General features: G+C 36.0%; 1 protein-coding gene across 1 annotated transcript in view; it reads left to right on the forward strand.

Moving 5' to 3' along the window:
* The window catches only part of LOC124356542 (serine palmitoyltransferase 2), a 49,164-nt gene extending 37,010 nt beyond the window's left edge, over positions 1-12,154 (forward strand). Inside the window, exons 7-11 of the mRNA XM_046807605.1 lie at positions 2,080-2,241; positions 4,074-4,200; positions 5,268-5,403; positions 6,379-6,508; positions 11,937-12,154. Coding sequence (XP_046663561.1) covers positions 2,080-2,241; positions 4,074-4,200; positions 5,268-5,403; positions 6,379-6,508; positions 11,937-12,044 — 663 coding nt within the window. The 3' untranslated portion in view covers positions 12,045-12,154. The remainder of the gene's footprint in view (positions 1-2,079; positions 2,242-4,073; positions 4,201-5,267; positions 5,404-6,378; positions 6,509-11,936) is intronic.
* Positions 12,155-15,803: the final 3,649 nt, after the last annotated feature.

Raw genomic sequence — 15,803 nt, forward strand, 5'->3', positions numbered from 1 at the left:
CCTCTACTCTGTAAAACTGTTGTAGGCATACTACACCATTGTCAATTTGATATTATAATGTACGAAATGTTCTGAATGCCAAATGTGTGTATGTAACGGAAAAACAAATAATGCTAGAAATTCAACAGAATGGACTACCTCTACTCTGTAAAACTGTTGTAGGCATACTACACCATTGTCAATTTGATATTATAATGTACGAAATGTTCTGAATGCCAAATGTGTGTATGTAACGGAAAAACAAATAATGCTAGAAATTCAACAGAATGGACTACCTCTACTCTGTAAAAACTGTTGTAGGCATACTACACCATTGTCAATTTGATATTATAATGTACGAAATGTTCTGAATGCCAAATGTGTGTATGTAACGGAAAAAACAAATAATGCTAGAAATTCTACAGAATGGACTACCTCTACTCTGTAAAACTGTTGTAGGCATACTACACCATTGTCAATTTGATATTATAATGTACGAAATGTTCTGAATGCCACATGTGTGTATGTAACGGAAAAACAAATAATGCTAGAAATTCTACAGAATGGACTACCTCTACTCTGTAAAACTGTTGTAGGCATACTACACCATTGTCAATTTGATATTATAATGTACGAAATGTTCTGAATGCCACATGTGGGTATGTAACGGAAAAACAAATAATGCTAGAAATTCTACAGAATGGACTACCTCTACTCTGTAAAACTGTTGTAGGCATACTACACCATTGTCAATTTGATATTATAATGTACGAAATGTTCTGAATGCCACATGTGTGTATGTAACGGAAAAACAAATAATGCTAGAAATTCAACAGAATGGACTACCTCTACTCTGTAAAACTGTTGTAGGCATACTACACCATTGTCAATTTGATATTATAATGTACGAAATGTTCTGAATGCCACATGTGTGTATGTAACGGAAAAACAAATAATGCTAGAAATTCAACAGAATGGACTACCTCTACTCTGTAAAACTGTTGTAGGCATACTACACCATTGTCAATTTGATATTATAATGTACGAAATGTTCTGAATGCCACATGTGGGTATGTAACGGAAAAACAAATAATGCTAGAAATTCTACAGAATGGACTACCTCTACTCTGTAAAACTGTTGTAGGCATACTACACCATTGTCAATTTGATATTATAATGTACGAAATGTTCTGAATGCCACATGTGTGTATGTAACGGAAAAACAAATAATGCTAGAAATTCAACAGAATGGACTACCTCTACTCTGTAAAACTGTTGTAGGCATACTACACCATTGTCAATTTGATATTATAATGTACGAAATGTTCTGAATGCCACATGTGTGTATGTAACGGAAAAACAAATAATGCTAGAAATTCTACAGAATGGACTACCTCTACTCTGTAAAACTGTTGTAGGCATACTACACCATTGTCAATTTGATATTATAATGTACGAAATGTTCTGAATGCCACATGTGTGTATGTAACGGAAAAAACAAATAATGCTAGAAATTCTACAGAATGGACTACCTCTACTCTGTAAAACTGTTGTAGGCATACTACACCATTGTCAATTTGATATTATAATGTACGAAATGTTCTGAATGCCACATGTGTGTATGTAACGGAAAAACAAATAATGCTAGAAATTCAACAGAATGGAATAATATTGGACTACCTCTACTCTGTAAAACTGTTGTAGGCATACTACACCATTGTCAATTTGATATTATAATGTACGAAATGTTCTGAATGCCACATGTGTGTATGTAACGGAAAAACAAATAATGCTAGAAATTCAACAGAATGGAATAATATTGGACTACCTCTACTCTGTAAAACTGATCCGGACGACCCGGAGATCCGAATGAATGATATCTGGATAAACAAAGTTGTACTGTGCTTAGAAAAAGTTGTTTAACTCACATCTGCCTGTAGAGTATTGAACTAGTGTGCCTAGTTCACCTAAAACACAAATCCATCTTTCATCCCACATCAGAGTGGGTAAGCTGACATGCCCAACACAGCACAGTAGTGTAGGGTTACAATATTAGATGTACCAAGGAGACATAAATATGAGTGTATTGTTCGGCCACAGGCCTACCTCTACCTGGACGAGGCTCACAGTATCGGGGCCCTGGGAGACCGAGGGAGAGGTGTAGTCGATTACTTCGGCTGTGACCCCCGAGACATCGACATCATGATGGGGACATTCACCAAGTCGTTTGGCTCTGCAGGAGGCTACATAGCTGGCTCAAAGGTACTCACATTGTTACTTCTCTGAGTACCTTTCTAATTTATAGGGATTACTCTTGTCAATCCTAAATTGTCTTTCTTAATCTTTATAATTTTTTCACTCATTCCCTTCCTTTCGTTGTACCAATGGAACTGTGTATTTGACATTGTTGTTTTTATAGTAAGTTTACTGTGAATGATTTCTTTCATAGGACATTTTAGGCTGTATTTATTATTCTATGTGTTCTGAATTAGACTTATTATTCTTAAAATTGTCAATCTGTATATACGGTACATATTTAGTATTTGTAACTTTCTATCATTTATTTTAAAGAAGCAAATTACTTCTGGACAGCAAGAATTATAGTCATTTAAGTACCGTCTATTTTTATGTTATAAATTATTAAAGTATAAATATGCTGGATATTACATGGATCCAAGGATTCCTGGATAGAATGAGTAAAATATCATCAAAATGTCATCAAACCTCTTCTTGCAGTTTTCAATCTTACTTAATGTAAGATTTTAGTTTAAACTGGTAGAAGAGGGTATTAGAAACCTGCCCATACTAAATATAATTGAATTATTCCATTAACATAACGCTGTATATTCATTCATATCATTTATAAAAATCTAAATGAACTCTTTTGGGGTCATTCATATTTTAATTGGATATGTGAAGAACGTTGTTTATGGTAAAATGCAAGCTTGTACTTAATAAGTCTTCTTTAATTTTCGTAAATAATAACTGTCTTTGAAAAGTTTACTAACCAGTATTTGTTGATAAATATTTTATATTTTTCACTTTTGTCCCTTTATAGAGTTAGAAAATTGTATAGTGCTAACTAAAGCTGTTGGTGACAATCTGTATTTGTTCCCTGGCCCAAAAAAAAATTGTAAGCTTATTTTTCTTGGAAGAACATGTAAATTGTTTTCAGAAATTCAGTTTTATGTGCTATTAAGAGGCCTCAATTATAGATAGGTAGATTTCGTATCCCAAATCAGCCTTGTGATAACACAGTGAACATGACCCTCATGCTCAGTACCAACTCCCCCCTCCCCCTCACCCCCTGTTAAGTTTCACGATATCAACCTACTTCTTCCCACTTGCCAGAAAGACTATTTATTTGTATTTTTTGATTCGGTAAACACATGTACTGTTTGACCGAAGGACAATTTAAACAATTTAGTTCATTTCTCCAATTCTTTAACTTCGTACACTGGTATACTGTTGTGTAGAACATCTCTGTTGCTCAACATTGAAATGTACAAATCACAAATCTGCTTGGTTCAAATCTGCTGATACATTTATTTTATCCTCATAGTGATTATATTGCATGGAACTGTTTACTTTACATCAAAATAAAATTAAGTTTCTTTTTATTATTTTTTAAATATATATCAAATCTTTCACCTGTATATCATAAGGTACTATAAATCCTATTTAAAAAATATATTATCATTCTTTGAAGTTTGTTCAAAACAATAAATAGTATCTATATATATATATATATATATATATATATATATATATATATATATATATATATATATATATATATATATGTCACAACTGTTACTAAAAAACCTTAAAAATTTCTGAAAATGAGTACCAGTATAGATGCAATCATTATCAGTTCAAATCTTAATTACAGTGCTATGACATGTAGTCCAGATTAGATATGACATATAGATCCAAAATATGCCTTTGCGAGTCAGGATTCTCAGTAACATCTCGCCTCCTCATCTCCTTGAGATCGTACGAATGGGCTGAACAGGAAATCAACCTCTGCTTTGTTTGACACTTTCTTCGTGACATAACAAATGCAACTGAGGAACATGTCAGTGGTGTTGCAGAAACTGATAGACTTCCTGCGGGTGAACAGCCATGCAGCCTGCTACGCCTCAGCTATGTCACCTCCCGTTGCCCAACAGATCATCACCAGCATGCGCATCATCATGGGGGAGGATGGCTCCAGCGATGGTAACGAAATCTTCTCTTTCCACAAATGCCACTATTAGGGAGAATCTATTTTTTATCTTACGATCTTTTATAAAAGGACGATTTTATTTGTTTCCTGGTTTGTCATGTATAATGAACAGCATCATGCTTGTGAATTTTAATTTTATATGGATATGTATTATAAGTTTAATGGAAGAAAAGTAATGTTCACAGCCCGGAAGCCGAGAGCCAGTTTGTACTGTACAAGCACACAGCCTGATAAGCTTGAAATTGATAAAGAGGGTTAAAATAAAAATGTGTAACAATAATTTTTTTCAGATTATCTTTTCTTAACTTGGTACATCTAAGACTGACTGTGAGAGGCGTAAACTATTGTTACATTAATGTCATAACTAGATAAAGGCAGAGGTTGCCACACACAAGTATCTGTCTATAGTGATTTAACATTTAATATATATTGTTATACTATATATACACAGGGTATTCACAAATTTCTGTGGGTGATAGTACTCATCATTGTAAACAACAAATGTTGTATAAACATAGGTCTAGAAGTATCTCATTTAGCCGCTAGCCGCCATTTTGTATTTTTTATACAAAATTATCTTTAAAACTAAATGAGCTACTGAAACCAAGTTTGACACATAGGTTTGAATAGATGAGAGAAGAAAGGAATTGTGTTATTTTCTTTAATATTAACAAATGGTGCTCGTTGAAAATTGTTTAAATCAAGTAACAAAAATACCAATATAGTTATACAACGTTTACTAGATGCCAACTATTTTACAAATTTGATTACAATTCCAAAGGTACTTGTTTCAACAAAATCCTTCAACACATAAGCGAGCACGACCACTTTAAAGATACGCTTGCACAAGCCAGGAGCACCAAAATTGTCACAGTCGGGAGATATCAGTTGATTGTTGCTCCCAGCTTGGTGCAAGCCTACTTTTAAAGAGGTTGTGTTAAATGTATAGTGCTTCTATATTTCATACCCACGTCTTCAGAAAGCATCCGGATCTATATGATCCAAATACCCAACATCCAAATACTGATCCAGATCGTAACCCGATATGTTCCCATGACAGGAGTGAGGAGGATCGCCCAGCTTGCACGCAACACGAGGTACGTGCGGCGGAGACTTCACCAGATGGGGCTCATTGTCTACGGAAACGACAACTCGCCTGTGGTTCCTGTTCTAGTCTATATGTTCTCCAAAATTGGGTTAGTTGTTACTCAGCTTTACTGAACAATGGTTATATTGTACACAAGTGTTATCACAGAGGCACTGTATCTGTACTACTCCAGCTGTTGTATCCACAGAAAATATAATATAAAACATTGATGAAAAGATAGAAAGATGACTTTTTTTATTTATTAAAAACAATTATTTTAGGTTTCCTGACATTTCTGTCAGCACTCTTATGATTTTCCTAACTACTTGTTTTAAAGATTTTACAAACATCCTCACATTGCTATTTAACTTTTTACAATAATGGTAATAAAGCAAATTGACATAATTTTTCTTGAACTTTTTGATTAAAGATTACAAATTATTTTCTCATTATTTAAGATTTGTTAAAATTTCTATAAACCCAGAAATGGCCCAATACAAAATAATTACTTCATAAGAATTAAGGGCCTAGTGATATACAGGCAACTTGCTCTCCAGGAGGTGAGAGATCGGGCTTGAGTCTTGGCGGACCAAGTACTACTTCTTGTTATTCATTCTTTATTTTATCTTAACTATACAAATTTATGTATAATGAGTATAAATAGCCTAATATTTACGATAACAGACCAGGTCAAATAAACAAAATATACCAAAGTGTTTTATCAACAAACACACATGATCCACAACAAAAGCTTCTACACAAAAACACCAAAATAGAATTAAAGATGTAATTTAGTACTTATAGTTGTAATATAAATATAACATCATGGATTTTGCACTTTACAACCTGTATTTGTTGAAACAGAACGTGAAATAAACTTTAAATTAATTTTAATTTTAGAATGTGTAATGTAATAGAAAAGGTTTAATATTATAATCAGAATAGAAAACTGTTTACAATCAAAATTTAGAACAAGAACTAAACTAACTATTTGAAACTAGGTGTTTGGTATAGATCTTGATTAACTGAAATAACAGAATTGTACTAATTAAATCATGTAATTAAAAGAACATGTATGTCACAGAGCTGTTGTTAGAACACTGAAGCAGAAGCAGCTGGCAGTGGTGGGAGTGGGGTTCCCTGCCACCCCCCTCATGGAAGGCAGGATACGGATATGTCTTTCTGCTGCTCATACCAAAGAACAACTGGATAATGTAAGTAGTCAAAACCTTTGTACACTAATTTTTCTTCACAAAATTAATAAAATAAAAGTAGGAAAGAAATAAGAGAAACGGTATGCAATTACTTACCTTGTATTTTGAATTAATAGTTATCCAAAAAAGGAGCAAAGTTAACACTTTGAATCCTACAGTGGACAGTTAGGCTCAGGGCAGTTAGTTTTATCCAATAATGATTAATAATCAACTTTCTAACGTTCTTTATGCTAAGGCGAATCACAATTGTCTGTTTTTGCTTACCAAAATATCTATTAAAAAATTATAACACCTGATGTATTGTGTTATTAGCAGTTAAATATCCTGCAATTGGCCGTTTCTTATGTGAGGTACTGTTGTTCCTTTTTTTGATATGTGTGTAAATATTCTACCATTTACTGTACAATAAGTGAAAAAATTATTTTTGAATATAACACTTGCCATATGTCTTATCTATGCACTGCTGCAGCCAGGCCTGGAAGTTTCTCATGACATTTTGCAGCATATTGACTGGTATTCCTTCGATTTTGTCCCGAATTCGATGTTTTAGGGCTGGGATAGTTCTAGGTGGATTGTTCTGAAAAACTCTTGTTTTTAACCCTTTGCACGCCAGCCTATTTTCCAAAAGTACTACGCAGAAACGCCAAGGGCATTTTCAGCAATTTTGCAAGCTTTCACAAAATGTATCATAACTTTTTTTATTTTTGAACAGATATTGATGATTTCTTTACCATTATTTTGCTTATAAAAACCCGTGTTCAGTTGGTAAATTTTAGTTGCATAAAAGTAATTTAAACTTATAAAAAAATAAAAAATGTAGAAAAAAAATTAATATTTTCAAAAAAGTTTTTTTTTTAGCACAAATAAGTGATATCAAAAAATATTTTTGCTGATTTCCTGTTATATCCTAGTCAACTATATCTACCCCTTAACCTAATTACAAAATTTCAAAAGCCTATCTTATAAAAGTCCAGTTGTGATTTTTTTCACTAAATGTGACACGGGCACAGTTTTTGTAAGTTGCATGGACGTTGTATGTAATGTTACACTATATTCACAAATCAATATTTGACACTATACTAAAATAAATCGGTACTTTGGGATTATACCGACCACACCAGTATGATGAAGAACACAAAAATATCAATTTATAGATACAAACATGATACAACGAAAAAACAACTCTTTAATTACAAAATTTCAAACTTACGATTATCAATTGTTAATGGGGTCAGATTCCGTTATATGCCCCCAATGCTTAAACTTTTTTCAATAAACTTAGAACGTTATAAAACGATGTAGTTGAGTAACAGAACTAACATTCCATCAATCAACAAGCATTCCCAGGTATTGTGATCACTGTTATCTTATCTTTCTCGAGAATCCCGATTACGGCAGGCCGCGCGGCATCACATGATTATTTAAGTTTTTTGCACGGTACATAATTGCCTTTCCATTACAATTCAATTTATATTTCTGATCAGCCCCTCTAGAATTTGATATTTTACTGATAGGTACTATCTCGAGGGATGTTTTTCTTTCGTTGACATCAGCGCGGGCTTCGGCAGCACCTTCGATCGGAGGCACTCGCATTTTGGGTAGCGGAGTGTGATTAAAAATAAAAAGTTTTGTGTGTTTTTTTCAATAAAGAGTTTAGTTTTTGTTTGATTTGTTGAATTTTTGTGTTTGGAGAAATGTTGGGGTAAAACATGGAAGTACAACAAAGCGACGCACCAGCTGAACGGGTGGCGAGACTCTGCAATTACGTTATCTACTAGACCGCTCGACATTGACCTCTGTCTGAGGGTGGGGAGGGGTTTGCGATAAGACAATTCCTGTTTTATACTGACGAAATATTGTTCTACGCTAATCTAGTAATCAGTAGAAGCTAAATGTCAAATAACGATTCATGTCTGGGTGTGGTCGGTATAATTCCAAAGTACCAATAAATCTAATAAAAGGGGCATAATAATAATGCTCTAGCAACAATAGTAATGAGAGAAATACAAACGTAAACAACGCACAGCAACACGAACGTAACCTCACTCTCGACCAAACAATCCAACAGCTGCGAAGCTCAAATACGACCAAACAAACAGTCCATAAAGGAATAAACAACTTTGTGGTTTCAAAGCAACTAATCGACCATCGATTAGTCAAAATTTCGCGGCAATCAGATGAATTATAAGAAAATTACAGGCGAAAAACGTGACGTACCTTTATTACGGCCGTTGGCGATTTTCAGTTAAGTAGCCGACGGCCGTAATATAGGTACGTTGGCGTGCAAAGGGTTAAGTAACCTCATTGAAAAAAGTCACAGGCTGTCAAATCTGGAGAGCGAGGGGGCCAAGGGATATCCCCGTTTCGGGAAATGACGCCACCTGGAAACAAAGCATTCACAGCATTCGTGGCAACTCTTGCAGTGTGGCTTGTTGCCCCATCTTGTTGGAACATTGTGTGTTCATTTATTGGAAAACGGGAGAGTTGTAGTGTAAGAAAGTTCTGGATCATTGCAACGTAACGCACAGAATTAACAGTCACAGCACTTCCATTGATATCCTCAAAGAAAAATGGGCGTATGATTCCTCTTGCTGACATTGCGCACTAAACCGTCACTTTTTCAGCATGAAGAGGTGTTTCATGAAGTGCGCCAGGGTTTTCCTCCGACCAGTATCTGAAGTTTTGTTTATTAACAAAACCAGAGAGGTGGAAATGCGCCTCATCGCTCATCCACAAGTTGTTTACTTGGTTGACATTTTCTTCGTCTTCTGGCAATTTCCTCACAAAATTGTAATCGTTTATGAGGGTCATTTGGTTTGAGAGATTGCACAATCTGTATTTTGTATGGGTGAAAATTTAAATCTTGATGAAGAATCCTGCTCACCAAAGTGTTACTTATTCCAAGGCGTAGAGCATGTTGTTTGGCAGATCGGTGTGGACTTCTGAGCATTGCCTGTTGAACAGTAGCAATATTTTGAGGGGTTCGAACGGTTTTTGCACTCCCACCTCGTTTTTTAGACGTTGATCCAGTTTGTTCAAGGTTGTTTATCCGCAAACGAATTGCGTTATCCGAAAGAACAGGCCTGTTGCGCGGTATGCTGAAATGGCGTTGAAAATCACGTTGCGTTTTCACCAAACTCACCATTCGTATAACCGCTTAGCCGCAATGTTCACCCATCCAACAATCCATCTCAACTAAATGGTGGGACACGCAGGTAGAAAGGAGCCGGCCACTATTACCCCCACCACTCACATTCCAACTGTTAAGGCCATCTCCAATCTTCCTGTTTCACTGGCTAACCCTGTATATATGCAGTGCGCAGGCCTCGGTTTACAGTACTCACAGAAGCCTCGCTCTCGCTCCCCCTCTTGCTTGTCAAAGGATTCACACCTAGAAATGCCACAGAAAAGATGAGGTCCCATTATATTGGACGCTGAGCCCAAGTTAGCCAGGACATCAGCTCTTTTGTTCACAAAGATCCCTCATGACTAGGAACCCAACAAACAGTCACATTTTTCATTCTGGCAAAGGAAGAAATGACTTGATAGCAATCCCAGACAAGTATGTAGTTGAACACACTTGTCTTACTCCTATACCACAAATAAAAATTCTCACAAGAACACTCCATAATATCTGTGACTTCTGCCTGAAAGACTGTGGGATAAGGACCCATAGGGATCACCAGCTCCCTACATGGTCCCACAATTCCGGCACCTGTGCCACTTTATGTTTTAGAGCCGTCTATAAACCATTCAAGCTTCGTAAGTGGAAGAGGTTTCTTTCCCTCTGACCAAGTCTCCATAGAAGGTACCACAATCCTGGAGGGTTTGTCAAAGGAAAATCTTTGTGTCATTTGATCTGGTATCATGTAGAGAGCATTTCTCTGAATCAAGATGCTAGTTCTGCATTGCCCCCTGCTGCAGCCCGAGGCCTACCAAAGTCCTGCCTGCTGAAGATAGTAGGGTCTCCTCCAGGCCATAACCCAAATGACAGTGTCCAGGGGTGTGAGGTTGATGCAACAGTCTAGAGCTGCACCCGGTGCACTTGTAAAGGCCCCAGTGATAGCAAGGCAAGCTAATCTTTCGACGCCAGCCAGACCAGCTACTGCCATCTTGGCCTCAGTTTTTAGTCACCAGACAACAGCCCCAAACATTGGTGCAGGTCTTACAACAGAGACAAAGCCAATACAATCCGCCTGACAATGGTCTGAGTGCCTGTATTGTCGAAAGCTCCTTTGATGTCCAGAAAGACACCTATGGCTGGGACTGAGTTGCATGATCTTCCTGGAATGTAAGCATGCTGATGTGGATGTAGAGGGCCGGATCTTCATGGTTTTGAAAAGAAAGGAGGACAGACATATTGGCCTGTCGATCCATGCTAGACCTCCTCTGCTTTGGTATAAACACTACCCTAGATACTCTCCAGGACAGTGAAATGTACCTGAGGGATACAGAGGGCCTGAACAGCCTGCACAGCTGGGGAAGGAGAATATCCAGCCCCCTCTGCAAGCAAACCGGTCTCACTCAATTCTGAAGATTACTACACAACATGCCAAACTCCATTGTGAGTGAGTGGCGTCCCTTTAGGTCTCCTTCCATAGCTGAGTGGTTGATCCTTGTCATAAATAATACAGTCCAGAAAATGTGCTCCCATCATAACTTTTGGAACTCTCCGGTTTAGTAATACCTACCTTGATTGTCCTTGAGACTACCAAGCGGCGAGATGGTATTTTTTGCTAATAGGCTTCTAAAACCTTGACAGCCCTGCATACTATCGATATAGATGCAGCGTTTCTTCCAGGCTAATCTCTTAGCCGTACGAACCTTGCAGTTGTACAGTGCAAGAACCTCGTGGTAGGTCTCCCCAAGTTCTTGTTATCCTAAATACAGCCCTGATTCTCTTTCTTAAAGAGGCCAGTTCAGAGCACCACCAGGCTACTTTGGATCTTCTCCTCTTAATAACAGGGCAACTGAAATCAAATGAACTCGCAATCACAGAAGTGAGACTGAAGGCAGATTTGTCCAACTGTACTGTTTCGTGAATCTATTTCCGGTTACTGCCTCCAGATTCTAGTTATACTCTTAGGTTCTCCTTGTATGACATCCAGTTTGTATTTCTTGGATTTCTATACTAACCTTTTTTCAAGTTCTAGGTCTCCGACTTTAAAGCAGATGTGAGCAAGATCAGAAAGGGAAGGCTTGTCAGACAAATGCCCCTGTCTGTCGTCTATGGCTTGGAGGATGAAATTAAATACATTCTTAATTCACAAACATACATTGTTTGCATATGTTATTTTTCTAGAAGAGATAAAGGACAGCCTCGGTCTATGGTACTCATAGAAGACTCGCTCCCCCCACCTGTCGTCTATGGCTCGGAGAACAAAATCAAATAATAAGTCCTTATCTCACAAATGTACACTGTTTGCAGGCGTTAATGTTCCTAGAAGAGGTAGCGGACAGCCTCGGTCTACGGTATTCACAGAAGCCTCGCTCCCCCCTGCCTGTCGTCTATGGCTCGGAGGACGAAATCGAATAATTGTCACTTTCTGCTTTGAACTGTCAGAACCACTCTTCTACCATTCCCTCACTCCAATTCACTGCTCTGCTTCATTTATATCAGCAATAAAATGTATTTTTTACAGATGACATATTATTTTATTTCTCTATGTGTGTCTTTTACTTGCTTGGAGAAGTTAAATATTATAAGTTTTGGTCTTGTAGATTTTAAATCAAATTTCAATTGAAGCTGTATGGACTGAGCCATAATCACAAAGAATTATTTCAATAACAAAATTCATACTTAGTTAACATGATCAATTTATAGATACAATTTTGCATTAACCCTTTGAGTGTCAAGAGCCAATGTGATCAGCCCACAGGTTTTTCTGAAAAGTGCAGAGGATTAGAGGAGCTTGACGGTAAAAGAGATGAAAAAAGAATTTTGAATGATTTTGTAGGTGAAAATCCAAGACTAAAAATTAAAATATAAAATAATCTTTTTTCCTTTCAAAAGCATATGTCTAAAATTTATTTACAACTATAGAAATTGTCTTAAACACACAGCAATTGAAAGAAATAACATAATATATTTATACATCCAACAGAAGTATTAAAATTTGAATGCCTCATTGGGAGTCCCACATTTATCCCACATTTATCATTCAATAAGCAGTTGAGAAAAAGTAGAAGAAAACACTTGTATGAAAAAGTGTTTTGGTTATTATAAATTATTATGAGACAGTTTGGTTAGGCATTTACCCATAGATACATAGAGACTTTCAATATCATTACTTGTTTTTTTAAATAATCTATATTTTTAATTTTTTCTTAAAAATAGAAATATATTTACTGTTTTAATTTTAATAGAAAGCAGGTTCAACCATTTCCAGCACAGGAATACAACTGCCTAAAATAATAATACCTTTTTCCCTGGAGGAAGAGGGGAAAAAATCTCTTTGGATTCTCTTTGAGTACCATTCTTTCTTTGTATTCATCTTTACATGATTCCAAAGAGTTATGTGGCGTCTCCATTAACAAACCAATCTTCCCCCACTTTCTCAAACTGACCCGGAACTACTTATTTTGCATTACATCGGCTCAGCAAGGAACTCCAGCAGCTGTATCTTTCTTGTCCTATTCAACTCCTCTTTCATTTTCCTTTTGATGATCCTCTGAATAATAGGAGTTAATATTCTTACTACGGCTTCCATTTGTGCCAACATAACAGAACAACCAACTGCTACAGTGTCCTGCTACTCACCACAGTACTTGCACGCTGCATCATCACTTCTCCTCTGAAACAGAAAACTTCCATAGCCACTGAGGAATTGAGTGAGGTTTGAAATTGACCTCTCTATGTGGCATGTAGGTCTGGGATAAGCTTCCAGGTCCAGACTCCTGCCTCCACTACCCTCCATCTTTCTTGCCATTCATTCCCCTCCTGACCTCGGTCACATTCTCTCTCCCCCCCCTCCCCTGTGGTGTGCCAGTCTCTCTTTCGCCAGTAGATCAAGTGGCAGAGCTCCTGCTGGACATAAGAGGCCTCAGTCGAGGCCTGTAGCAACTCACTACTCTCAGGGTCATTGTTCTTTGCACCTTGTCCAGTTTCCTCGCTGTGCTTGGTACTTCATCATACAGAACATTCCATAATGTAGGACCCATTACAGGGCCTTGAGGAACACCACTATTATCTTATTTCTTGTCCTCCTTAGTATTTGGATGGTTCTGTTCTTCAAATCTAATCAAATCAAAACATCCTTTAATAACATGTTCATTGAGAACAGAAATGGTGTCAATTATACATAGTCATAATTCAAATCACATCTTTAGATACTCATAAACAATTCTTCTGAGGTACGGTGATATGTCCAAATCTTTCAGCCTTTTAAGGATACATGCTCATGAGAGAAGGAAATGAGCCTAAGCTTAAGGTAAGTTTTACGGTCAAAGATTTTTTTAGGCAATATTCAAGTTTTAGTTAATTTACCGTAATAGTTTCCCTGTACGTGACAACACTGAGCAGTGTGTTTAGTACCTAGTTCTGGCGTCTTAGTTATGTAAGACCATAAGCGGTTTCGTAGTTCGTATTGTTTCAACATTATGTTTAAAAGACTGGAAATAGGTGTTTTATTATAATTTAAACTCTTAAAAAACATCTCTTCAAAGAATCTCGACAAAATCTAATCTTAAGTAGTTTGATGATAATAAAAAAGGTATTTTTATTTATTATTTAACCCTTTTAATGCCAACGATCGATATTGCAATCATCAGCATATTTGCGAAAATTACCAGTGATCGTAAGTTTTTTTGTGAAAATTGTAATGCTCCTTATAACGATCGTTCCTTATTTTGTATCTTACAGGTCTTTGATTTCTATAAAATCTCATAGGCTTTATACATTCCTTTTAAAGTCTATAAGGAACGTAATAAAACGTGTGTTATCCTATATGGATTATATCCTACGAGTCCGCATTTTAGACAAAGTAGGTCTGGTATTTTTGACATATTTACTGCATATCTGCCTGGCATTATACGCTAAAGTACAAAAATCACTCTGGCACTAAAAGGGTTAAACTGTGTCATTGATACATCCACATGAAGGGAACAGTGAGACAAGGTAACGAGTGCTGTAGTGGCATCAACAAAGCTCAATCATATCACAAAATAGCTGATGGTGTAAGTGTATGTGGTTACAATAAGCCAAAACAATCAATTATCAAACAGCTTTAAATTAAAACTGGATTTTAGAGAAAAATCTCCAGCCATAGGATCTAGCAAGGACAATCAATATATCACCAGTAGATTATGCATACAATGTTGTTCAGTTCCAAAAAATACTGGAGCTGAGGTCATTACAGTCACTTTTAATGAATACTCTAAAAGAACAATTGAGAAATGGACTTTCAGATTTTCAAAACATCCCCTTCAATGTGATTCCTCACTACAGCCAGACATCCACCACTCCACTCTGTTATCTATAATGGGAGAATGTTATATTTTATCAAAGTCAACAGAAATCAATAACCGATTTTTAGTGTTAACTCCTCCAATAATATATTAATGTTTAAATCTAACTCAGTTATTGATTGTTGAAAGCCTGGTGCAAAATATTCCAGCATACAACTCCACAAATGTTAATTAATAAAAGGATTTTATTAATTAATTAATTTCCAGCAGAACATTAATTCTTTACAACCAAAAATTGAAGTTTTAGAAATAACTTTAGAGAAAATAAGTCCAGATATTTTGATAATTTCTAAGCATAAAATGAAAAAAGGGGAAGTTGATAGGCTTAACGTTTGTAATTATAACATATACTTCCCTTACACTAGAAGCACAATGTGTGGAGGAGGAGTTATTGATTAGGCAAAGCAATTAATAAAAATAAAAAAAGTCAAAATTCCCGCAATTTTAAATTTTTGTGATAACATTTTTGAAATGTGCTTTGTTGAAGTTTGTATACCAAGTGTTAAAGTTTTGTTGGGAGGTGGACATAGATCCCCTACCAATGTAAATATTAAATTATTAATTGAAAAATTAAGTTATTTTTGGTGTTATGTAATTTTAATATTTTATTATATAACTCTTCTCTAAGAGTTCATAACCTAACTATGAACCATTCTGATAAAGTCACAATAAATATTTTTGAATGTGAATTAATTAACAGGAAGGAGGTTGCTAAAATTATTTCCAGCCTAAAAAATACATTCAGAACATGTGATTTTTATTCCTGTAATATGAATCATATTTTTATTCCAAAAAATATGATTATATTCCTGTACTAGTACTAAAAATT

This window comes from Homalodisca vitripennis, chromosome 3, assembly GCF_021130785.1.
Source record: "Homalodisca vitripennis isolate AUS2020 chromosome 3, UT_GWSS_2.1, whole genome shotgun sequence".
NCBI classification, from domain to species: Eukaryota; Metazoa; Arthropoda; class Insecta; order Hemiptera; family Cicadellidae; genus Homalodisca; species Homalodisca vitripennis.